Raw genomic sequence first — 26,299 nt, 5'->3', positions numbered from 1 at the left:
AAAAGAATCATGTTAACCTGGTGGCTCAGCAATAAAGAATCTGCCTGCAATGCAGGAGACACGGGTTCAATCCCTGGGTTGGGAAGATCCGCGGGGGAAGGAAATAGCTACCCACTCCAGTTTTTCGTCTGGGAAATCCCACGGACAGAGGAGCCTGGTGGGCTATAGTCCATGGGGTAGCAAAGAGTTGGACATGACTTACTGACTAAACAACAACAATTTCATCTTATACTTGTATCACTATTATATTTAACATTCTCCTAGAATAATTCTGTAAGAATACAAAAATCAAGATGCGTTCATTTTAACTTCATTCAACAAAGCATTACACTCCTCTCCCGATTAAAAATTAAAAACCAAATAATACAATGAAGGAATGTGCCTAACATTAATCTGTCAGAAGCAAAGAGCCAGAAAAGAAAAAAAATACAGCCTGGCGTTTTTCCTGTTTGCCCAATGAGTTAAACAGTACCTTCCATTTAGTTTTACTGATTTGAGAAGTTCTTTGTTCACTCTTAAATAAATATTTGAGCACTAAATACTAGCCAGGTACCTCTATGGACGTTCTTGGTTCTCAAAGGGGAGAGACACTGGTACATACCATTTTAATCTAATGTGACACACGCTACAATGCATATATGACAGGAGCACTGATCCAAACGGAGGAAAAGGCAGGTGTGCTGCTAAGAAGGAGATGAATGGAAGATGCCCAGGAATTAGTCAGGTAACACACCTGCAGAGCGCTACGAGAAGGTGCCAGGCATTGTGAATACAAACAGGCTTTGGAGTAATCAGTAATGCTTATACCACACAAATGCAACATCCACTCAATTTTAATTATGTCACCTTTTATTATTTTACAATATATTTCCAAAAAATGCCATTACAGTTGCCTTAACTGCTCTATAAGACCTGGAATCAAAGAACACTGAGAATTAGAACACACACATCAAGCTGTAATACCTACTTGTGCTGAACCATTACTACCGGAGGGATGTTGTTTCTTAAATAAGCAGATGTGTGGCAATGCAAAATAAAATACAAACTGGTTAGAACAGTAAACTTTGTTTCAATGGCTATAGAAAGGAGGTGGTTTTGTTGTTTTGTTTTGTTTTGTTTTTTTTAAACACATCTGGTCTGGCAGCAAGATGTAATATGCATTTAGAGCAATACATGCCCTGAAAGCTTATATTTTCAGTTGTGTGCATCACCTGAACTCAGAGCCCAGATGAAAAAAGTAATCACTCTCCACAGCCTCAACACCGCTCCCTCCATAAGGTCACAATATCCCTAAACTCAAGATTTTTGTTGGTGAACTATTTTACAGTTTTTTCTCCAGTGACACTGGATGCTTTTAGTTTTTTCTCTGAAAGAGAAGCAATGAAAATGCAAGGACACCCTCCAGGGTCCAATTTTCACATCACATTCTCCAAGTAGTAAAATAGCAGCTCTATAACGTGGATGAAAAAAGTTTCAGTTTCCTCCTATTCCCCCTTCAGTTTTTAATCATATTAGCATTAAAATTTATCTGGAGTCAGTGGGCTTTCCCAAAGAAAATTTTTAGTTGCCAAGTATTTTCAGAAATTTATTAAAGCGTTACATATATGTAATTAGCTCTTATCTACCAAAAATATATATATGTATATATATTTGTATTTATTTATCTTACCTTCACTGAAGTGCTGTTTTTTTTTTTTTTTTCTCCTGGCTGAACATAAGAACCTAGTGGACAGACAAATGCTGGCTTTATTTCTTTATAAGCAGTAACTGGAGTCTTTTTTCTTTTCATTCAATAGAAACTGCGTGTTCATAATAAGCTCACAAAAGGCAATATAAGGAAATACCTACTGAACAGGCATCTGCCAAACAAGTCATGTATTAAGGTTGGACTCTACCAAGTAGCACTATGGCATTATAGGCATTCCATTTTTCTTTTTTCAAGTCTGTCAGTTCTTCGCTAATTTTTTTTTCCCCCTAGGAGGGGATAGTGTGTAATCACAAAGTAAGGCCTAGAAACCATTCATAGTCACTCCCAATATTAGGGTGGACATCATTCTCAAGAGCTGATATAAACCAGACTGAACAGGAAGTACTCAACTAGAACCACGTTTGGTCCCATTCAAATAGTCTCCACTAACACTCTGCTGATACACATGTTCCCTTCTTGACTGATTTTGTGTTAACCTTTAAAAACTTGTAACAAGTAAGATTGCAAAGTTTTCATAGAGTTGTAGTCTAAGGGGGACTGCTACATTCCAAAGAATATGTTTTGATTCACAAAATGTCATTGGTAACGTCTTGTCCATAAACATGGTTGGCAAAATTAAAAAAAGGCACAAAAGGGGAATAACGAGAAATGCTTTCCACTTTCAGTGAAGAGTACCAAAGCAAGTATCTTTCACGAGAAAAGGCAGAGAAAAGTGTTCAGTACTTCATGCACAACTTGAGCTAAAAAGAAAAAAAAAATTCTCTTCTAGGTCCTGAAGCTTGAGAAAACGAGTTTTCCTAATCACGTGCTTCGTGTCAAATAAAATGTAAAGCTGCACAAATACATGTTTGGTTTAACAGTGGACCCTTTTTTTTTTTTTTTTAAAGAAGTGAGGCAATTAAACAAAGGACAATAAAACCAAAATACCTTCATCAACAAAGCAACTCCACCTGTCGCCTCTGTCCCTTTTACCACTTAGTGGGGTAAAATGTCCAGTAGAATGTAAAATGCAGCATTCTCAATCATGGGATCTAGAAACTTTTCATGATAACTTATTGCAAATTGCACTTGACAGTTCACCACGACAATGGAAAACTGGCCCCTTGTTCGCTTATACAGTCCTTGAGCCCCAAAGGGAAGTCACCAGTAAAATGACCTGGATAAAAAGTTTGCAGCTGTGCTCAGCCAGCTAGCTCCACCCTCTGGGTGGGAGCCCACCCGGGACACCGCCTTGTCCTGCTCCTTTGTGGGACTCTCATCCTCAGGCAGGTAGTCAGGCAGCTCCGTGTTCTGTTCTACCTCCACAGGTGTGTCCTGGAATGGGACCAGCATCTGATACAGAGAACACGTGAAGAGTTATTACAAAATCAACCTAACTGATGGAAGTGCATGTCACACACTGAAAGTCAACTTTACTTCTCGCTCTCATCACCATATTCTCAGAGGCTACATTCCTTTAAAAAGTATCTTCTTCTTGTCTGAAGGTAAGTCCAATTAAAGAGCACTATGTAGGCACAGAAGGAAGAACTGCACGTGAAATTCTCACGCTTTTCTCCTGAGGCTCCAGGAATAAATGTTAGACTTCTGTGGTGTCTCAGATGGTAAAGAATCTGTCTGCAGTGCAGGAGATGCAGGAGACTCGGGTTCGATCCCTGGGTTGGGAAAATCCCCTGCAAAAGGGAATGCCTACCCACTCCAGTATTCCTTCCTGGAGAATCCCATGGACAGAGGAGCCTGGGGGGCTATACAGTTCATGGGGTTGCAAAGAGTCAGACACGACTGAGTGATTAACACTTCTGTCAATTTCAAGATGACAAAAACAAGTATCTGGCTGCAGTGGGCCCCTAAAGGGTCAATGAACCTCCTTTTGTGGGGAACTCAAGTGAACTAAAGAATCTTTTCCCTTATCACAAAGCTAGTGAAAAGTAGCAAGAGGCAAAGATTTTCACTGTATATACTTGCCCAATGATGGGACTGAATCGTAATTTTTTTAGATTGGCAAAATCAATTAAGTTTAGAAAGTATTTAAAAACCAATGCAAGAAACCACACATCCTTTCCTTCCACATACAATCATCAAGACACCTCCACTGAGATCAAGAATAGTCGGAAATCTACAAAATCTCTCTCCATATTTCTAGAAGTATTAACTGTTAACCAAGAAACACCAAGATAATCTGACTCTGCCACATTCCTACATGCTCAGCAGCTATTTGTCTAGAAATACTAGCCATCTGCCAGCCCCAAGGAATACTCGAGAAAGAGTCAAGCAGAAAGCAAACTAAAGAGAGCTTTTACCTCTTCTCCACTTTCGCTCTTCACAACTTGCTGAGCCTTCATAACCTTGGTTGATGCTATTGCTGATGCCAAAGCCTAGGCCAGGATAAAAAGACAACACTTTTGAACATGGATGTGTTTGCCCATAACCTCAAGAGTATTTAGCCATTTGAGATACCAACCTCTGCTTTAAGATCTGAACGGATTCGCACCACACATCTCTGAACAGCCATTTGAAAAGTAAAGCTAATAACGCCTTTAATTTTTAACAAGGCCTCTTCACACAGGTTTCTCCGGGACTGAAAAAGTAAAGGCAAACTGTTATTAAAATGTGCAAAATAATGAATGGCAATAAACCAAACAATGAACTATTAACTCGGGGGAAAGGAAGGAACAGGGAAAGTAAACATCCCTATTTCAATTCTACAGTCGCATATTTGAAGGCACATAAAGGGTGGTATTTTAGTTAAGTTTAGGAAAACTTGAGGGTCTTTGCAGAAGGGGTAGACATGGGCCTTCTGTTAGAAGGAAATTTGAAAAATTCAGAAACATATGGAAATTAAACTCCTAAATAACCAATGGGTCAAACAAGAAATCACCAAATAAATTAGAAAATACTTTCAGATGAATAATATGAAACACCACATACCAAATATGAGGGGATGCAGAGACAGTAGCAGTGCCTAGAGAGAAATTTATAGCTATGACATTAAAATAAAAGAAAATCGCAAACCGATTACTTAATATTCCATTCTAGGAAACAAGAGAAGAGCAAATTAAACCCAAAGCAAACAGAGGAAAGAAATATAAAGATTAGAGTAGGGGAAAAAAGAAATAGAGAATGGGAGGGGAGAGAGAGAAAAATCAATGAAATCACAAGTTGGTTCTTCACAAAGAGTAACAAAGCTTGATAAAACTTTAGCTAGACTGACCAAGAAAAGAAAGAAGACTCAAATTACTAAAAACAGGAATAAAAGAGGATAAATTATGACCAACTTTACCAAAAAAAGGATATGTAAACAATATGAACAACTGTATGCCTAACACATTAGATAACCTCAACAAAACGATAGATTCCTTAAAAATCTAAAAAAAAAAAAAAAACCTGTAAAGTGACAAGAAAATATGAATGGACTACAGAACAATTAAAGAGACTGAATGTATAATCAGAACATTTTCCACAAAGAAAAGCCCAGAACCACATGGCTTTACTGGTGAATTCTACCAAATGTTTAAAGATCAACACCAACCCTTCACAAACTCATCCAGACATTTCCCAACTCATTTTATGAAGCCAGGATAGCACTGATACCAAAACCAGACAAAGACAGCACATAGAAAAAAAAAAAAAAAAAAAAAAAGACTACAAACCAATATCCTCTATGAATACAGATGCAAAATACCTCAACAAAACACTAGCAAACTGACTCTAGAACCATATTAAAAAGATTTTGCACCATGACCAATGAGGAACTTCATTCAATTAGGAATGAAGAGTGTTGGTTCAATATACAAAAATAAACCTGATGTAATAATACATGATATTAACAGAAATCAAAAATAGAAAGACAAATTTTTTTTTAAATTGGGCAAAGAATGAACATTTTTCCAAAAGAGAAAATCTATAATAAAGATGCATACAATAAACACTAAACACTACTTAGTGGTATAGTCAACCACTAAAACCAGCCAATAGGCACACGAAAAGATAGCACCATTGTTATTAGGGAAATGCAAATCAAAAGCACAATAAAATACCACTTCACACCCCTTGGAATAGCTTTTTTTAAACAATGGAAAATAAATGTTGGCAAGGATGTGGAGAAACTGGATTCCTCATACATTGCTGATGAGAGAGTGTAAAATGGAGCAGCCATCGTGGAAAACAGTCTGGCAGTTGCTCAAAAAGCTAAACATAAAGCTCCCATATTATCCAGCAATTCTACCCTTAGGAACATACCCAAGAGAATTGAAAACATTCATTGACACAAAAACTCGTACATCAACGTTCACAGCAGAATCATTCACAAAGACAAAAGGTGGAAATAAGCCAAATTTCCATCAATTGATGAATTAATAAACAAAATGCCATATACCCTTACAATGGAATATTCTAAAGAGGAATGATGCACTGAGATACAACAGGGATGAACCCCAACAACATCACACTAACAGAAAGCTTGACATGAAAGGCCACATCCTGTATGATTCCAGTTACATGAAATGTCCAGGAGAGGAAAATCCATAGACACAGAAGTAGATCAGTGATTACCAGGGGCCAGGAGGAGTGAGTGCTAACGGCAATAATCAGGCTTCCCAGGTGGTACTAGCGGTAAAGAACCTGCCTACCAATGCAGGAGACCTAAGAGACATCGGTTCAATCCCTGGGTCGGGAAGATCCCATGGAGGAGGGCATGGCAACCCACTCCAGTATTCTTGTCTGGAGAATCCCACGGACAGAGGAGCTGCTGGGCTACAGTCCAAAGGGGTGCAAAGAGTTGGATACGACTGAGGTGACTGAAGTGATTAACACACACACAAACACACATCAATAATCATATGAATGGTGAATGACCCCAGCACTCCTGATCAAAGGTAGAAATTTTTAGAATTAAAATTTAAAAAGCAAGGTCCAACTAGAGTGCCTGTCCATGTGAAAAATAGACACAAATAGAAGATACACACTACAATTAAAAGAAACCTTGAGTACCTAATATTAAAAGCCGACAAGGTAGAAGGAGTTGAGAAAAATCAACAGTGTACAACTACTATACAGTACTTTAAAAAACTGTATAACTAGTATTACTTTTTCCTTAAACGTCTGGTATTAATAGAATTCACCAATGAAGACATTGAGACCAGAATGTCTTTATAGGAAGGTTTTTAACTGCAAAGTCAATTTCTTTGATAGACACAGAGCTATTCATTTAGGTTATCCATCTCTTTTTAAGTGAGCTTTGGCAATCCATCTTTCAAGAAATCTTCCTGTTTCATCTGTATTATCAAATTTATTGACATAAAGTTATTCAAAATATTCACTTATTTTCCTTTCAATGTCTATATTAAAGGATCTATAGCAATGTTCCTTCACTTCTGATATTGATAAATTTGTGACCTCTTTTATTCATGATAAGAAGTGAGGTTTATCAATTTAATTGATCATGTCAAAGATCGGCTTTTGGTTTCACTGATTTTTCTCTATGGTTTTCCATTTCAATGATTTCTGCTTTTTTTGTTTCTTCTGCTTACTTTGGATTTACTTTGCTCTTTTTCTAGTTTCTTAAGGTAGAAGCTTCAGTCACTGAGGCCTTTTCCTTTTTGTATATAATATTCATCTGGTGCTAATGATTTCCTTTCTAAACTCTGCTTTAGCTGCTTCCCTCAAATTCTGACACTGCATTTTCATTTTTATTTAGTTCAAAATACTTCCGAGTTTCTCCTTTCATTTATTCATTGACCCATGGATTATTTTAGAAACATGTTAAATTTCTAAAATATTGGGGGATTTTCCAAATATCTTCCTGTGATTGACTTCTAACTTGCTTTTCGTTGTGAGCAAGGAATATACTTTGCTTGGTTCTAATTCTTTTAAGACTTGTTTTGTGGGACACAATATGGACTGTTTTCATCACTGTTTCATGTGCACATGAGAAGAAGAAATACTATCTTGCTGCTGAGTAGGGTTTTCTATAAATACCAATTACGTTAAGTTGGTTGTTATTTGAGTTATTTGAGTCTTCTATGTTCCTAAATGCATTCATCTCACACATAAGTAAAGTAATGCTCAAAATTCTCCAAGCCGGGCTTCAGCAATACGTGAACTGTGAACTTCCAGATGTTCAAGCTGGTTTTAGAAAAGGCAGAGGAACCAGAGATCATTGCCAACATCCACTGGATCATGGAAAAAGCAAGAGAGTTCCAGAAAAACATCTATTTCTGCTTTACTGACTATGCCAAAGCCTTTGACTGTATGGATCACAATAAACTGTGGAAAATTCTGAAAGAGATGGGAATACCAGATCACCTGACCTGCCTCTTGAGAAACCTATATGCAGGTCAGGAAGCAATAGTTAGAACTGGACATGGAACAACAGACTGGTTCCAAATAGGAAAAGGAGTACATCAAGGCTGTATATTGTCACCCTGCTTATTTAACTTATATGCAGAGTACATCATGAGAAACTCTGGGCTGGAAGAAGCACAAGCTGGAATCAAGATTGCCGGGAGAAATATCAATAACCTCAGATATGCAGATGACACCACTCTTATGGCAGAAAGTGAAGAGGAACTCAAAAGCCTCTTGATGAAAGTGAAAGAGGAGAGTGAAAAAGTTGGCTTAAAGCTCAACATTCAGAAAACGAAGATCATGGCATCCGGTCCCATTACTTCATGGGAACTAGATGGGGAAACAGTGGAAACAGTGTCAGACTTTATTTTGGGGGGCTCCAAAATCACTGCAGATGGTGATTGCAGCCATGAAATTAAAAGACGTTTACTCCTTGGAAGGAAAGTTATGACTAACCTAGATAGCATATTGAAAAGCAGAGACATTACTTTGCCAACAAAGGTCCATCTAGTCAAGGCTATGGTTTTTCCAGTGATCATGTATGGATGTGAGAGTTGGACTGTGAAGAAGGCTGAGCGCTGAAGAATTGATGCTTTTGAACTGTGGTGTTGGAGAAGACTCTTGAGAGTCCCTTGGACTGCAAGGAGATCCAACCAGTCCATTCTGAAGGAGATCAGCCCTGGGATTTCTTTGGAAGGAATGATGCTAAAGCTGAAACTCCAGTACTTTGGCCACCTCATGCAAAGAGCTGACTCATTGGAAAAGACTCTGATGCTGGGAGGGATTGGGGGCAGGAGGAGAAGGGGATGAGAGAATGAGATGGTTGGATGGCATCACCGACTCGATAGACATGAGTTTGAGTCAACTCCGGGAGTTGGTGATGGACAGGGAGGCCTGGCGTGCTGCGATTCATGGGGTCGCAAAGAGTAGGACACGACTGAGCGACTGAACTGAACTGAATGTTCCTAATGATTCTCTGTATACTTGTTTTATTCATTGGGAGAGTAGTATTCAAATCTCCAGCTCTAGTTGGAGCTTGGTTATTTCTCCTTGCATTTTTGTCAGTTTTTGCTTCACATATTTTGAAGTCATTGGGCATACATATTTGATTAATTGACCCCTTAAGCAGAAAACGCCCCTCATTTTCAGAATAAAATACTGGTATTGGGACTTATTCTTGAAGATTGTTAGCAGGTGATACTGAGGTAACCAGTTATGAATCATGTGTTTATACAATTCTTACCGTATCATCAAGACCATCTATATGCAAAACCACTGTTTTGGCACGTTTGTTTGTAGTTCCCAGAAAAAACTGAGCTTTCCTTCGACGTGAATTCACTTCATTGAAACTATCCCCATCTGCCATATTGGAAGATTGAAGAATGTCATAGATTTCAGAGGCTAGCAGTTTTGTTTCCCCTGGAGTTGTAGACCTTGAAAAGAAACATGTAAATTGGCAAAGTAGTCTTGTCACTTCTACTGATTCTGTAATTTTATTCCTCAACTTTGCAAAACCTTGTTTTCTTCATTCTGATGCTTTGTTCAATCTGAAAGAAATACTGCTGAATCCCAGAATAATCAATAATGCAAAAAAAAGCATCTAGTCTATAATAGTCTTCTAATTTCAATTCAAACCCATGGTTCATCAATATTTAAAACTCATGACTAGAGTGGTATAAAAGCACATTTAAAGAAATCATTAATTAAACAGGAAATCAACTAAAAAAAAAAAATCAGGATATAACATGTCCCTGGATTAACACTAACATTCAACACTCAGTTTAACTTCCAAAAAAATGTAACACATAAAAATCCAAAAGGAAAAAGCAAAATAGGAGAGGGTCATTTATATTAGTTATTTCAATACAGGGATTTGTGAGTAAAAACAAACACCATTTCTCAATTTACGTTTTTATGTACCTTTTGCAAAGCAAGTACATATCATTAAACCACAACTCAGGCAATAGTTTTCATAAAATTTTCAATCCTACTATGGTTCCTCACATAAATGTCTAGTGCCGTTCTGTCCAACAAAACTTTTGACATTGATAGAAATGTCCACTCACCACTTGCGGTTACTGAGGACTTGAAATGTGGCAAGCAAAACTAAACAATTTTATTTACTTTTAATTAAATAGCCAAACATTGCAAGTGGTTACCATAACTGGAAGCACAGGTTTAATGGTTCTTATTAGTTTAATTGAATAAACAATAAGTACACATAACTAAGAAAATAATCCTCATTTCACCTATACCTGGGCTCAATTAGGGGGTCTTCCCTTGTGGCTCAGCTGGTGAAGAATCCACCTGTAATGCAGGAGACCTGGGTTCGATCCCTGGGTTGGGAAGATCCCCTGGAGAAGGGAAAGGCTACCCACTTCAGTATTCTGGCTTGGAGAATTCCATGGACTATATATAGACCATGGGGTCACAAAGACTCAGACACAACTGAGCAACTTTCATTTCACTTCACTTCAAACCCTGTAACATGCATCCCAAGGATTTTACAATCTGTCCCCTTTCAGCTTTACCAACATCAGCCAGAAAAGCTTCATTCACCTTGACTGTATCCTTGACGGCTCAGCTCAACCACAGTCTTCTTCATGAAGCCTCCTCACCCCAACACCCATATTCATTCCTCTGCATTCAAAGTACTATGCTTGTACTTAACACTACTGATCAAAATGTTCCATTTCTCTTCAAGAACAGGGAATATTCTCTCCATCCCTTCCACAGAACCTAACAAAATTCTGCGTAATCCATTTGTTTACTGGATAAGCGAGAATACTTCATTCCTGATATTCAGACTGTACACACTCCAGCTACACAGACCATCAACTCCTGGGGTGCTTCTCTGGCAGTTTTCTGGGCCCCCAACTTACCATACCAAGTGTTTTTCTGGGCTACTGTTGACCACAGAGATCAATTACCTTGAATGATTTTGGCTTTGTATTCCAGGAAGCTATCAAAAGGACTATTTTTTTAGGAGATGTCTCAGGACTATTTTTTTAGGAGATGTCTCAGCACTTTTCATATAGCTGTTTCACAGGTCACTGCAGTTGTGAGGTATTTTGAATACCAGCCAACCAGAAATTGTAAAAAGTACGAGGACATGGGTAAGAAGCACCATGAATTTAAAATTTTTTTTAAAAAGTCTTTCCTCTCTACTATGAATACTGTTTTTAACACATTTACATCAAATAAAAGAATCATCATGACATGTAATAGGAGATTATCTAATGATGTTTCTCATAAAACTTTTTAAACACACACTATTCTAGAACTTAGTGCTTCCTAACCAACCAGTAGTGACCAAACCATTAAAAGACTAATATCAAATTATTATCTTTCTGTTCTGCAGAATAGGAACTAGAACTAGACAGCACTAGTTCTTAAACAAATAGTCTACTAACCCCTTTGAGAAGCTGATATAACATAAGTACTCCCAACACCACTATTTTTAACTTCCTTTATTTCATAGTTCCAAGTTTCATCATTTTCATACAGTAATAAATTCCTTTCTGGAAGATTTTTCAATTTCTATCTACTTAAAAGCAAAAGATTAAAAAAAAATAATAATATAGTAAAATCCACATGATGGTCTCACTTTGTTTCAAAGCATGTTCAAAGTATACCTCATAGGACTAATTTTATTGCTGCGCTTCCTATAAAACAGTTACTGTTTCTTCAGACACAGCCTGAAGAGACACAGTTTAAGAGACACTCTTAAAACGGAGTAAAATTTTGTCTTAGGCAAAATGAACTCTGCAAAAGTATATAAGCAAAAATGAAGTAAAAATTAAGTTACTTCTTGATCTGGGCACTATATAAAGTATCACAAATATCTATATGTATGTTGCTGTTCAATAAATTATAAATAATTTCCTTTTTTCCCCTTATTTTTAAAAAATGCTTTTAAAACCAGAAAGAAGTCAAGATCATCTACAGATTTGGAAGTAAGTAATTTAGTCTTTAAAAAAAATTACTATTCAAATACTATGATTTAAAACATTCAAGTACAAGAAGTCTAGATTTATGTGGTACATTTGGCCATAAATGTAAGAAAGACTGTATAATTAAACAAGTATTAATTGCCCTAATCTTTTAGACAAGTGAAAACTGAAAGAGCTGATTAATGCCCTGGGTTTAGTTCTTCAGTCTTTAAAATCTGACATCCAAGAAAAAGACCATCTTGAAAAACTCTTCAAATAATTGGAATTCTGCTCTCAGTAATCTACTATTCCATAATGAAATATACTGATCCTTCACCACTTTTTCTAAACAGTTATCTATATTGAAAACGCTCAAAATGTTACTCATAAAACACTGAAAGGTGAACTCTGATCTTTATTATATATCAAAAATAATGTTCATTTTGGATATATTTCCTTATTGATCATAAACAGCAATTCAGATGATTTGATGCTGCAAATAACATTTTATATTACCTATAAAAGCCAGATAAGACTTTCATATACTTCATGAAAGCAATGAAAATACTATTTCAGTATTAGAAGGCTTGCTATCATCTTTGGAAAAACTTCACAACTTTTCCTTTAGGAGTTGGTTTTACTTTTTTTTTCCTGTGTTGCTCACTAAGAAAAAGTGTTCTTGTAATATTTATGCAACTCAGAAAACCATCCTCTATCTTATTTCGATGCAGAAACAATCCTAACTTAAGGCTTCTAAGAAGAAAGTCAACAGCTCTGTTTAGTAACAATGAAGTCGAAAGGCAGGAAAACTACAACCCTAAGGCAACAGCCCATCATTTATGTATCATCTCTGGCTGTTTTGACTCACAAGGGCAGAGGTGAGTACCTCAACACAGACTGTGAGCCCAACGAAGCCTAAAATAACCACTATCTGGTTTGTTTTTCTTTTTTTAGGAAAAATTTGCCAACCTCTGTTCTATACAAGTAACATAAAAATCAAGGCAAAATGGAGCAGCATTTTCAAAAATCACAAGAAAACAAAAAGTGAGCCATGAATCTCGTTCAACTGTCCTGTTCAATTTTTTTAAATAATATTTAAAAAAAAAAGAAAGAAAACACAAGAAAAAGCATAAAGAAATGAAGCATATATTTTTCATCCAAGATTTTAGCAAGAAGGACCATTACCACCATTACTATGGCACTGTTTCAAAATCTAGAATTTTAGGAAGTTCTCCAGATGAAATGAGATACTATGAAGTTGAAATGCCACATTTTATTAAAGTGACTTATTTATAGCATATTTCATGTGAGATATTCACACATGCTTTTATAAAATGCATCTTCTTATCAGAAGAAGTATTACTCCTGAAATACTAATTAACAAATGTTTTAAACTGAATTTAGATGTTCCCCTAAACTGATATTCTGAAAATTTTCTTCACAGAGATTCAGGGTTAAAAATAAAATGTAAAAATGATTTTTAATTAAAAAAATAAAAATAAAATGTAAACAGGTTCTAACCACTAACGATGAGTTTTCATTTATGGAGAATTAAAATTAGAACACAATACCAGATTCATTTTGAGTGACAGAGAACTTACAATTCTCTTCACAACTGAAGAACTGAACACAACAATGACTGAAGTCAATCCAACTGCTGATCTCTAAGCGCCAAAGTGACCTAAACACAAGTCAAACCTGCTTTTGAGTAACATGTTAAAACTTCCACAAAATTCTGTAGCAAAATATAATTTGGTGATTAAAGGACAGAAATTGTAAGATGCATAATTTTCTCTATTTTATAAAACATTCCTCCCTGATTCTCATGGTAAGAACAACCTCTACTCTCCCCACCTTCTTCTGATTTCTGGTTTTCACTTTGATCACTTGAGAGGATTCCTCTTCAGTCAATTATGAAGTAGCAGCTTGCCACAAAAGATCTCTGTTCTGCAGGGTCTTAGTGGGATATGAGGAGATCCTTCTGCCACTTCCTGAGTTGCACAGATTCACAGAATCACAGCTCAATCTCCTCCTAACTCAGTATTGCTCAACAGAGAGAAACTGATCTGAATTCCACCCTGACTGCCTGGATGTCACAGAGCAGCCACATCAATGAAAACAATTAGGATATCTGTATTATATGTGTTCCTGTGCTATGGCTCACCAAGGTGATCTATGTAAGAATGGGAGAGTGAGCTTCCCTGGTGGTCCAGTGGTTAAGAATCCACCTACCAATGTAAGGAACAGAGTTTCAATCCCTGCTCTGAATAGATTCCACATGCCCCGGAGCAACCAGCCCCACAAGCCCATGATTGCAACTACCGAAGCTCCGATGCCTAGAGCTGGTGCTCCACAGTGGGAAGCCTGCACACACCACAACTAGAGAAAGCCCTGGGACAGAAATAATTATGTATATATAAAACTTACCCTGCTCTATATGATAAAAACTTTTCATTTTGATTTCTTAAGAATATTTAACACAAGTACCCAAAAGAAAAAAGTACATGAGAAAATAAAAAGCCAGAGCAATTCAATTTCTTTAAAAAAAGAGAGAATCATGTCCAAGCCATGAGATAGTTTACAACACAGTGAAACATGCTGAACCAAAACCTGATTCTAATACTTCACAGCCTTACATGTTGACAGGCCAAAACACACAGTTTTATCAGCCTTCTGATAACATTCACTGATAAACTTCTAAAATGATTATTTCAGTAAACAGAGGTGACTTTTAAAAAGCTTTAAAGTGAAGTGAAGTCGCTCAGTCGTGTCTGACTCTTTGCGACTCCATGGACTGTAGCCCACCAGGCTCCTCCATCCATGGAATTTTCTAGGCAAGAGTACTGGAGTGGGTTGCCATTGCCTTCTCCAAAAGGCAACCTTCAAATCTGTGATCTCCACTGGCCAAAGGAGCTGAAAAACATATATAAAAATTATTAGGTTGTATTTCCACTTTTGAGAGGTATAGGACCAAATTATAATGGAGTATGCAATGAATGTGCATTCGATTTACTATTGAAGGAGCCAGCAACGATCACCACACTGTCCAAAAAAGTATACTTTATTTGTATTAAAAATGGAAGCTGCTTGTAGCAACCATGAAGACACAACTTGGATCTCCCTTTAAGGAACCTACCCTTCGGCTGTACAAAGCAGAGTGGTAGAGCCGCCAGTAACAGTGGCCCTGAGATCTGGCACACCACACAGTCCAAGGCCTGACCCCTCCCGGGGAGACCCAAGCAGTGGGTGCACTAGGGCCTGGCCAGTTCTGCCCAGTGCAAGACTCATCTACAGGGTGACCCTGGCTTTGCACCTCCCTCCAGAGTTTTCTGTCAGATCTGCACTGCAGTCTGACACTCTCCTTGTCCCATTCAGTTTCCTCTTCACTTTCCTTTAACAGAGGTCAGGTCTGTGTTGTAATCTAAAGAAAACAGTCCGATCCTTCTTCATTCCCTTCTATCTTTACAGACCCTATCTCATAGTAAGCTCTTCCAGTTCTAACTCCATCTCAAGATCTCCCTCCCAGATGATTTGTTGTTGTTTAGTCGCTCAATCATATCTGACTCTGCCACCCTGTGGACTGCAGCACACTTGCCTGTCCTTCACCAGCTCCCGAAGTTTGCACAAACTCACATCCATTCAGCTGATGATGCCATCCAACCATCTAATTCTCTGTCACCCCCTTCTCCTCCCAGAAGATACTGCAAGATAACGACCTGAGCTGGCACAACTCTTCTCCAATAAAGACACTAGTAGGGACTTCCCTGGTGGTCCAGCTAAGACTAAGTGCTAAGACTCAGCACTCCCAGATACTGATCCCCGGTCAGGGAACTAGATCCCACTTTCTGCAAGTAAGAGCTCACTAAAGATCCTGCAGGCCACAAACTAAGACTCGATGAAGCCAAATAAATGTTTATAAGAAAATATACACTAATAGTCTCCCTACTATGTTATAGATGGATCTCTCATTTACATATACACACATACATATATACGTATCACAACCTTAGCCAACCAAGCTAAGAAACTGTTATAGGTTAACTCTATGGTGCCTCTAAAACTTGCTCTAAAATTCAAATTTGAAGTATATTTTAATAAACAGAAATTTTCATTTCTTACATTTTTAAAATTTGTACCATGTATTTTCAGCTTCAATAAACAAATCTGTTAAAAGAATACACAATCTTAAGTTCATCATGTGAATAAAATAATCGTACAGAAGCATTCGTATTACACTTAATCCTTTCACTGTTTCACAAAGAGTATGCCAGTTAAAAATAATTAATTATATGGCATTAAAGCCCACTAGGAACAAGAATAATGCAACCTCATATTTATATAACACTTTAGAATTTACAGAGCATTTCTACACAGATATCCCACTGAATCCTCAAGCACTCTGACCTCAAATCAAGGGCAATGATTAATAAAATTAATCCCAGTCAATATTTTCTAATATTTATTTCTAACTGATCACCTGGATTTAAAAAAAAAAAAAAAACCCTTCAGGATCTAACTTGTCATTATCAAAGATCAAGGGGCCTATCAGTGTAGCTCGATTAAAACCAAAACTATTAATAAAATAAAATTTATCTAGAAGCCAAGAACACTAAGGAAAAAAATAGTTTCTTGGAAGTCAGTTTGGAAGATTCGCCACTGATATAATTTAATAGTGTTTGGGAATTACAGATATTTTGTGAGCATTACAGAAATTTCGTGAATGCTCAAGCCAAAGAAACTGCAACTTAAAGACAATCATGTCTTAGGTAAGATCAAAATACAAAGTAAACTAAGATAAAGCCTCAGAAAACATAGTTTTTTTGCTTTCAGACACAGTAGAAGTATCAAAACACTTCAATTTCTATCCTTTTACAAGGAAATCGGTGAGGCCTGAGAACCGGACATCCCCAGAGGCAACACAGCTGAAGGCCTACAGATAGAAAACTTGACCTCTCTGTAATTTTCTTACCCATAAAATTTATCTAACACACTTCAGATAGCAAAATAAGATGATGAATATGAAAATCTTTGTAAGATGAAAGGTATACTTAAAAAAACACCCATCTGCTAAAATTCAAATTAAATGGCTCTGAGAATTCTCTGGAGGTCCAGTGGCTAAGACTCCACACCCCAGTGCAGGGGGCCAGGGTTCAATCCCTAGTCAGGAAACTAGATCTCATATGCCACAAACAAGAGCGTTCACATTACCACAACTGAAGGGTTTACGTGCCACAACTAAGACCTGGTGCAGCCAAATAAGTTAAAAAAAAGATTTAATGGTTCTCAATCTCTAAGAGACCTCTCAATGATGCTAAGGAAAGTCTCACCTAAAGCCCCTTCAGTCATGATACAGATCAAGGTTCTTTTGAGTAAGACTTAGATGGAGTAACAAAAGAATTATGTACTATAACACTGCATATTTTCAAATATTTGCCTATTTCAAATATTTTCAAATGTCACTGTGTTGCTCTACTAGCAAATCAATAAATACTTCACAAAACCTCATACAAGATAGGATTTTCTCTTCTTAGAAGAAATAAAATTCATAAGCACAATGTGTTATCAACATTTTAAATAAAATCTAAGCATTTTCATAAAGACTACTGTTAATATCCATGTTTAACAATAAACAGAACACTGCCCATGGAACAGTTTTTGACATATAACCCATATAACCTACAAAGCTATGCCTTCATTTTAGAATATCAATTTCAGTAAAATAACACGATCCACTTCTCTACCCCCCTAGGAGACACTGCCTACTGTACTTACTTCTGTATAACATTTTGCAAGCTTAACATCATTCCCAGCTCTCCTTTCATCTTTTCTCGGTTGGCACGGCACTCTGCCAAGTATCGAAGAGCCTACAGCAAAAACAGGAATAAGTTAATTCACATGTCCAGACAATTCAAAGTGAAACCCTGTGCTCACTGACTGCAAGAGGAAAGAAAGTGAAAAATAGGTTTTTGTTTTTAGAAGCAATTGGTTTTCAAGTGTTTGGAAACTCTTCTTTAAATGTGATCATCAGAGCAGTCCTCTAGGGGAAAAAAAATAATTCTGAGCTGATGGAGCTGAATCTGCTCTTGGAAACAAAGGTTCCCAACTTATCTTTAAGGTCAAAATCAGAATGTTCTGGTTTTATTTTCACTTCATCCTAACAAAGATACAAGGAACTAAATTCCATTAATTAATTTCAGAAAGCAGTCCCAGTAGCCATCATTTCCCTAGGTGCTTTTTACATATTAATTAAAAGAAACTACCAAGAGGGACAAAACATACAACCCCCTTTATGGAATGGGTGGTTTCTAGCTTTATAATTCACTTTTAAAATGTCTTTTTTTTTTCTGCTTTTAACTGAAAAGCCAAACATGAACTCACTCTCACGGATTTCTATTTTGTGAATTTCACTTTTCTAGGATGCTTCTCTCTTAAGATTTGAAGTACATTTTTGCACATTTCCTTCAAGTGCTGATTCTTGGGGGACTGGGCTGTTCTACAGACCTCCTCTCTCATCATGTGCTGCAGAGTTCAGTACCTGAGTCGCAGGGGAATACCTCTGTGGACTACACCATCCAAAAGGGCCCTGTCACTCCACTGACCTTCACATTTCCTACCGGTCCTCTCCACAACATCTCCAAAGTGCCTGGTCATCACCAGGAATGGTACCATCCGTGAAATCACAAGCCCAGCAACCTGGCTCTGACTGCAATCTCCTATCTTTCCTATAACTCCTTTTACCTGATTTTTACTTGCACTAGGAGAGGGGATTCCAGTGAAAGCCGGTGGTCTTTCCCAGTTAGGCAGGCAGAGAGCAGAGTTGGGGAGGTTAGGGTAGAACAACGTAATTTAAAAATATACATTTGGTCTTTATCTAGTTCCTGGCACAGAGCTCCTAAAAGCCTTGGAATTTTCCGACAGGAGTTTGAGGAGATCCTTAGACTACACTTGGTTGAGTTTATGTGGAAGAAGTAAAGGAAGCTGGGGCCCCTTGATGGCCTCAGGCTGGGACCAGTCACTAGAAAGACCAAATGACTAGAGGGTGGCAGCTTTCAGCCCCACCCACCAACCTGGGCTTCCCAGGTGGCACTAGTGGTAAAGAACCCGCCTGCCAATGCAGGAGGCGTAAGAGACACGGGTTTGATCCCTAGATCAGGAAGATCTCCTGGAGAAGGGCATGGCAACCCACTCCAGGATTCTTGCCTGGAGAATCCCATGGACAGAGGAGCCTGGTGGGCTATAGTCTATAGTTGTGTCACACAAGTGAGGCGACTTAGCACACACACAATGATCTGGAAGGTAGGGGGAGGATGGAAATTGAGCTCTATAAAAAGTCCTGAAAAAGGAGATTCAGAGTTTCTGATTTGGTAAGTACATCCATCTGGCAAGGTGGTGTGCCCCGACTCCACAGGGACGGCAGTTCTGGCACTCCCCTCCAGACCTTGCTACTAGAGAGGGGCCCCCACCTGCTGCAACTAGAGAGAGTCCATGCTCAGCAAAGAAAGACCAGTGCAGCCAAAAGCTGATTTTAAAAAATGGGAAAACTTAAAAAAAAAAAAATGAATGAAGTATTGACACACAGTACAATGTGGATGAACCCTGAAAACATTATGCTCAGTGAAAGAAACAAGTCACAAAGACCACATATTATATGATTCTATTTATATACAAAATATATACACTTTTGCCAGAGACATCTGCAAATAGAAAACAACAGAAAGTCGTGGCTGTTTAGGGAAAGGGCGTGGGGGCTGAGGAGCAATAGAGAAAAAGTAGAGCCTCTTTCCAACAAGATGGAAACATTCTAGAATTAATTGTGGTGATGGCTGCAACTACGAATACACTAAAACCCACCACACTGTACACTCTAAGTAGGTAAACTGCAAGGTCTGTGATTTAATCTTAAAGTTGTTACAAAACAAAAACAAAACATGAGTGCCTCTTTGAGTGTCTTTCTGTATTGATATAGTCCTTAAGATTTCTTCCTCTTCCTTGAAAAAAGGAAGTTGCAGAACATTCCATGCAGGTACTATGCTACCACTTGTGCCAAGAGTAAAACCAATATTGTATCTTACCATTTGTATAAGAGGACTATACACATTCATATGTTTGCACATACAGAAATATAGTCACACTAGTATCTGCTCTACACTTTTAACTTCTTACCATGTCATCTGCTATTTTTCCAAATTTTCTTTAACTGCAAAATTATATACTGAGAGTAAAATTACCGTAGGCAACTTACGAGCAAAGCTGAGTGGACGACAGGGGGGTTGGGATGGTCCATAAATAAAATAAGGCCGGGCAGACATCCCTGATCCTGGACAATGGCTCGTCGGTTTAAAGGATCTGCAGCTAGGTCTCGGAGCTGGTTAACTACAGAGAGAGCATCAGGTTCCTCATTCATGGTGGAGGACGACGAATTCATCTTCTATGCCATACACGTGGACAAAAATCTTCTTAAGTTCTATAGAAATGGTTAGCAAAATTATTTCTAGGCTACTGAGCTGTTTTACAGCATTTATTAAACCATCAGAATCACAACACCTTCAGAAAGAAATAGATGTATCTAAACCATACAAAAAACTTAAGAACTAGAAATTCCACAGTCTGGGAACAGTCAAATGAACATAAGAAAGGCTAACTTAAAAAAAGTTATTTATGTGTGCACAATGTTTAAAGAACATATATCATCTTCATGATTCCAATAAATTCTTTTTTAGCAATATATATTTTAACATCAAAGTCACAATAAGATCTTTACAGTTCAAGTTTATAACCCTCGCTACACTTCTCAAGGAGCACCGCAGAACTAATGCTTTCAAACTCTGGTGCTAGAGAAGACTCTTTAGAGTCCCTTGGACTGCAAGGAGATCAAACCAGTCAACTCTAAAGAAAATCAACCTGAATATTCACTGCAAGGACAGCTGCTGATGCTGAAGCTCCAATACTTCGGCCACCTGATGTGAAGAGCCGATTCATTGGAAAAGACCCTGATGCTGGCAAAGGCTGAGAGCAAGAGAAGGGAACAGCAGATGACCCAGTTGGATGGCATCACCAACTCAATGGACATGAATTTCAGCAAACTCAGGGAGATAGTTGCAGAGGAGCCTGCTGCTGCTGCTAAGTCGCTTCAGTCATGTCCGACTCTGTGCGACCCCATAGACGGCAGCCCACCAGGCTCCCCCGTCCCTGGGATTCTCCAGGCAAGAACACTGGAGTGGGTTGCCATTTCCTTCTCCAATGCATGAAAGTGAAAAGTGAAAGTCAAGTCACTCAGTCGTGTCCGACTATTCGGGACCCCATGGACTGCAGCCTACAAGGCTCCTCCGCCCATGGGATTTTCCAGGCCCTGGCATGCTGCAATCCATGGGGTCACAAAGAGTCAGACAAAACAGCAACTGAAAACACTTTGCAGAGTGTAACACTGCCAGTGTTTTCTTCGTCTAGGATACTACTGGAGCCTAAATGTCTCAGGGAAAAGCTGGTAGCTGACAGCTTGTTTTCTAATTCATCTGTGAACAAAACCAAGCTTACTAAGATTACAGCAGATAAAATCCTCTAAGGAAAGAAGAGAGTCAAAGAAGATCATAAACACAGAAACCAAGAAGGGTACCTTGCCCTGTGCCTCAGAACAGTGCCATTTGGGAGATCAGAGTCAAAGTGAAAGTCGCTCAGTCGTGTCCAACTCTTTTCGACCCCATAGACTGTAGCCTGCCAGGCTCCTCCATCCATGGGATTCTCCAGGCAAGAATACTGGAATGGGTTGCCATTTCCTTCTCCAGGGGATCTTCCCAGCCCAGGTTTTGAACCCTGGGCTCCTGCATTGCAGGCAGATTCCTTACCAGCTGAGCCCCAAGGGAAGCCCTGGGAGATCAGGGTGAATCTGAACCAAATCCAAGCACAACTGTCCATCCCTGGGTGGACCATACTAAGAAGAATGAAACAGAATCTGAGGTGAGGTCATTCATTTGATAGATAAGGAAACAGTCTCTGAGAATTTAAATAATTTGCCCCAGGTGACAAAAGCTACTTAGTATAGAACTGAGCTAAAATCTTATCTCTGCTTGATGAAAACCAAGCTGGAATCATGACTGCCTGGAGAAATATCAATAACCTCAGATATGCAGATGGTACCATATTAATGGCAGAGAGCAAAGAGGAACTAAAAGAGCTTCTTGATGAAGGTGAAAGAGGAGAGTGAAAAAGCTGGCTCAAAACATTCAAAAACTAAGATCATGCCATCCAGTCCCAACATTTCATGGCAAACAGATAGGGAAACAATGGAAACAGAGACACACTTTATTTTCTTGGGCTCCAAATTCACTGTGGACAGTGACTGCAGCCATGAAATTAAGACTCTTGCTCCTTGGGAGGAAATCTATAACAAATCAAGACAGCGTATTAAAAAACAGAGACATCACTTTGTCAACAAAGGTACATCTAGTCAAAGCTATCGTTTTTCCAGTAGTCATGTACAGATGTGAAAACTGAACCATAAAGTAGGCTAAGCGCCAAAGAATTGATGCTTTCAAACTATGGCACTGGAGAAGACTCTTGAGAGTCCCTTGGACAACATGGAGATCAAACCAGTCAATCCTAAAGAAAATCAATCCTGAATGTTCAATGGAAGCACTGTTGCTGAAGCTGAAACTCCTATAGTTTGGCCACCAAGAGCCAAATCACTGGAAAAGTCCCTGATGCTGGGAAAGACTGAAGGCAGGAGGAGAAGGGGGTGACAGAGGATGAGATGGTTGGATAGTATCACTGACTCAAAGGACAAAAGTTTGAGCAAACTCTGGGAGATAGTGAAGGACAGGCAAGCCTGGTGTGCTGCAGTCCATGGGGTCAGAGTCGGACACGACTGAGCAACTGAACAATAACTATCTCCTAAACTGGTCAGGTCTTTCCACTTCCCATACCTTCCTTTGAAACCCAGCATACCTTTTTTTCCCACAAAAGTAAACAAGATTTCTAGGTAATGTAACACGATAAACATACAAGCCAAAATACAATATATCAAGGAATAATCTTCACAGATCCAGAAAGTTAAAAATAGGAACTTCCATTAACCAAATTACACAGTATATTTCTTATTAAGAGGAATATAAAGGTGTAAACACTTACCACAAATTAATGAGTTAGTTTAATGCTAATTCCAAAAACAATGCCAGTGGAGGAGGTGGGCTGGGAACAAAATTATTCTGTAACTCCAGAAAGCCTACTAAAGTTATTTGGGGACCGGCGGGGGTGGGAAGAGGGAAAGTAATAAACAGCCATAGCCTTCGAAAGTTTTGAAATACACAAAGATATAAAGTAAAGCCATAGCAGGGGCCGGAGGGGCGGTGGTCAAGAGATATTGCTCCCAAGAAAGCTGTTTATACACCCAATCGAAGGTTCTATGTGAGTCAATACCCAGGCTCCACCCATTGTTAAATGTGATTTTAGGCTGATCACTTAAACTCTTTGTCTCAGTTTCTTCATATGTAAAATGAAAATTAATCACAACAGTTCTTAAATGCTATATTGTCCAAATGAAATAACAGTACACACTAAAAGGCTCAGAGTACTCAGCACACCCTAAATGCTCAACAAAAATAATGGTTTTAAGTTACAATGAGTCAAAAATCAATTTTAAAAAATACAGTTATTCAAAAAATAGTACTGGCATAACTTCTAAGCAACTTTAAACCAGTGCTAAGGATCTTTAACTCTTAACATATTTTAAAATATCATACCCCAGAAAAAAATTTGAGAAGGTAAATTTCTGAAGCTTGCAAGCAGATACAAAATATAAGACTCAGAGAAAACAAGGCCTTAACAGGACAGTACTTGGCAGATAGTTTTCTCAAAATGAAAATACAGTTACTTCGGCAATTTAAAAAATAATTTCTTTTTTTTTTAAAGCTATAGACTGAATACACATAAGATTAAAGAGTTTGCCTCTTAGGTGCTTCTATTATCAACAGCATGAACATCCCTGTTTACAAATCAGCTTAGGAATGAGCTTTATGTGCTGTCACCAGCACAAACCGCATCCAAAAACCAAAACTGCAGAACCAACCATTGGACCAAAGGTCCAGGAACCACATTTAAGAACCAAATATGCTGGGTGATGGCCTTTGGTGTACAACACTGGCCTTGGAACCTGAACCCTCCATTCTCATCTAAAGAGTACTTAGAGAACCACTCAGTGGGAATGATTCGGTTTCAGTGAGCCTCCCCTGTTCCTTTGAGATGAACAAAAAAATCAGAAGAGTTATGACTTTCAACCGTATCAGTCCATTGATAAAGAGATGGCATAAATTAGGATCTGCCCAGGAACAGGTAGGAAATGACACAAGGCATACCTTTTCCTTTCTCTCATTTTGTTCAATTAGGACAAACAAATCATCATAAGACAATGAATGCACTCCAAACTTTAACAAGCACTCTGATCCCCATGTTTAAAAAAGCCAATTCAGTAGGTGGGGTGAGGCCTGAGATCTGTATTTCTCCCAGGTCAGTTCTATCCTTCTAGTCAGGGAACCACAAAAAAAAAAAAAAAAAAAACAGGAATTAGGTGATAATGTGAAGCACCTGTAGCTAGGCAGCTGCCTGAAAGACTGTCTTTTTTTTCAGCCAAGGTGTACCACTCAACTGGACGATGTATTTGACTCTCATATGCAAAGTTAAATATAAATACACAGAACTGTGGAAGAAACACACCCACACCCTAAATCCACATTCAGCTAAGTTTTGTTTTTTTTTAATAACCTAGACATTGACATCAGATCTGGCTTTCCGTCTGCTACCACCTAACTAACTATTCGAGAGGCTGGGTTACTACCTTTGAGCCTCAGCTTCCTCTCATAATAATCCTGAGTGGTTGTCAGGTTCAAAGAAAATAAGAACTTGGCATGGTTCTGAGTACCAGCAATTACCAAACAAGAATAATATTTGATTCTGTGGGGATTCTATAAGGTCAAGTGTTAGGGTACACACACGAAAGGAGCTGCTTGTATGCACAAGTGCCCCCAAGAACAGCTTTTAAAATACAGAGAAATGAACGCTGGGCTCGCCTGAATGAAGCCGAACACAACCACCTCCTTCTTTCTGCCCCTAATAGACAAGCGTGGGCACAAAACTAATGCAAAGTTCCCAAAGAATTACCTGGAGAGGTGAAGTGACGAAGACACCCATTAATGCTGCTACGGTCAAATAGTCATAATAATTAAACTAGGGTTTGTAAAAACTGGCGTGCAGACGGAGAGGAAGTGAACAAAGCTATCATTTTCACTGGGAAAGTGTCGTGGGAGCACGACACTTTACAGAGCCTGAAGGGACGCACTGCTGGGTCCTGACTGACCTGAAGGTGGGCAGAGCACCCCCGCCCAGGAAGATTCGCCGCCTGGGTGCAGGGGCCCGCATTCTGCGGCCTTCCCGGCCCCACCGCTTTGTCTGCCTTCCCCAGACACTACATACCACTCCAGCGCTCTAGGAATCCACGGCTTGCCGCACCATTAGGGCCACATCGACGATGAGGTAGAGGAACCCAGAGGCGCGTGACAGGGTCAGCGACGACAAACGACCAAGCTGACTTCTGAAGCCTAGAAGCGAGGACGCTGGCAGGGAAAGGCTCTACAGGCTCTCCCTCATGACCCAACCACCTCCGCCGGTTCTGCCCTCCCATTGGCTGAGGCCATTCCAAAGCGAGGATAAAATATCCAATCAGAAACTGTCTTCTTAGACTGAAGCGTTCATTGGTGACCAAGGGAAATACCCAAAGTGTTAAACCTGAGGATCCAATGAGAACCCGGAAAGAGTGAATTGGCCCAAACGACTCTCCGTCTATTAAGCGCTAAGCCAAGAAACATTCCCCAGGAGAAACCCTCGCAGTTTCCCGACTACAATTCCCAGAGTTCCGGCGCTTGAGGAACCTCTCAGTCCCTTCCTTCAGCAATTCAAATTGAGCTTTACTTATCAAACTACTCATTCAGTTCCAATAAAGCAGTTTTGTAATACTTCATTCGCTTCTGTGGGTCTTAATTCGAATCTTTTCAAATTTTTTTGTTTTTGCCTAAGAACATTTGCACTTTCTTCTTAGCAGCGCGAGAGTTGCAAAGGACAGGGTTTTTTTTGTTTAAAATGGAAGCTTCTTTTTGGAACGATTTTGGGGGGGGGGGGCGGTGGTAAGGAAAAAGAGACAAATGATGAGATAATTTTCTCCAATTCTTGAGAAAGTATTTTTCTAAACTTTTTTCTATTTAGTTTATCAAAATAGCGATTTAAATACTTGTTTAATTCATGGCGATCACTGACATTTTTGTCTAGAAATAGA

The 26,299-nt window shown here is 38.8% G+C and overlaps 1 protein-coding gene across 2 annotated transcripts; it reads right to left on the bottom strand.

The window, feature by feature from the left end:
- Window positions 1-827: 827 nt before the first annotated feature.
- ARMC1 (armadillo repeat containing 1) lies at window positions 828-25,641 on the bottom strand. 2 transcript variants are annotated; one of them, XM_006069063.4, is made up of 7 exons: window positions 25,444-25,641; window positions 20,225-20,446; window positions 17,755-17,846; window positions 9,294-9,483; window positions 4,167-4,283; window positions 4,006-4,080; window positions 828-3,040 (listed from the first exon to the last, which is right to left on the bottom strand). In XM_006069063.4, the coding sequence occupies exons 2-7, from the start codon at window positions 20,405-20,407 to the stop codon at window positions 2,849-2,851; spliced, it is 849 nt and encodes a 282-aa protein (XP_006069125.1). In that variant the 5' UTR covers window positions 20,408-20,446; window positions 25,444-25,641; the 3' UTR covers window positions 828-2,848. The 2 variants fall into 2 exon arrangements, with proteins under 2 accessions (XP_006069125.1, XP_025121119.1); XM_025265334.2 differs by lacking the exons at window positions 9,294-9,483; window positions 25,444-25,641 and having other exon boundaries at window positions 20,225-20,291.
- Window positions 25,642-26,299: the final 658 nt, after the last annotated feature.

The sequence above is a fragment of the Bubalus bubalis genome, chromosome 15 (assembly GCF_019923935.1).
Source record: "Bubalus bubalis isolate 160015118507 breed Murrah chromosome 15, NDDB_SH_1, whole genome shotgun sequence".
Taxonomy (NCBI): Eukaryota; Metazoa; Chordata; class Mammalia; order Artiodactyla; family Bovidae; genus Bubalus; species Bubalus bubalis.
This window is presented reverse-complemented; position numbering and strand designations above follow the sequence as displayed.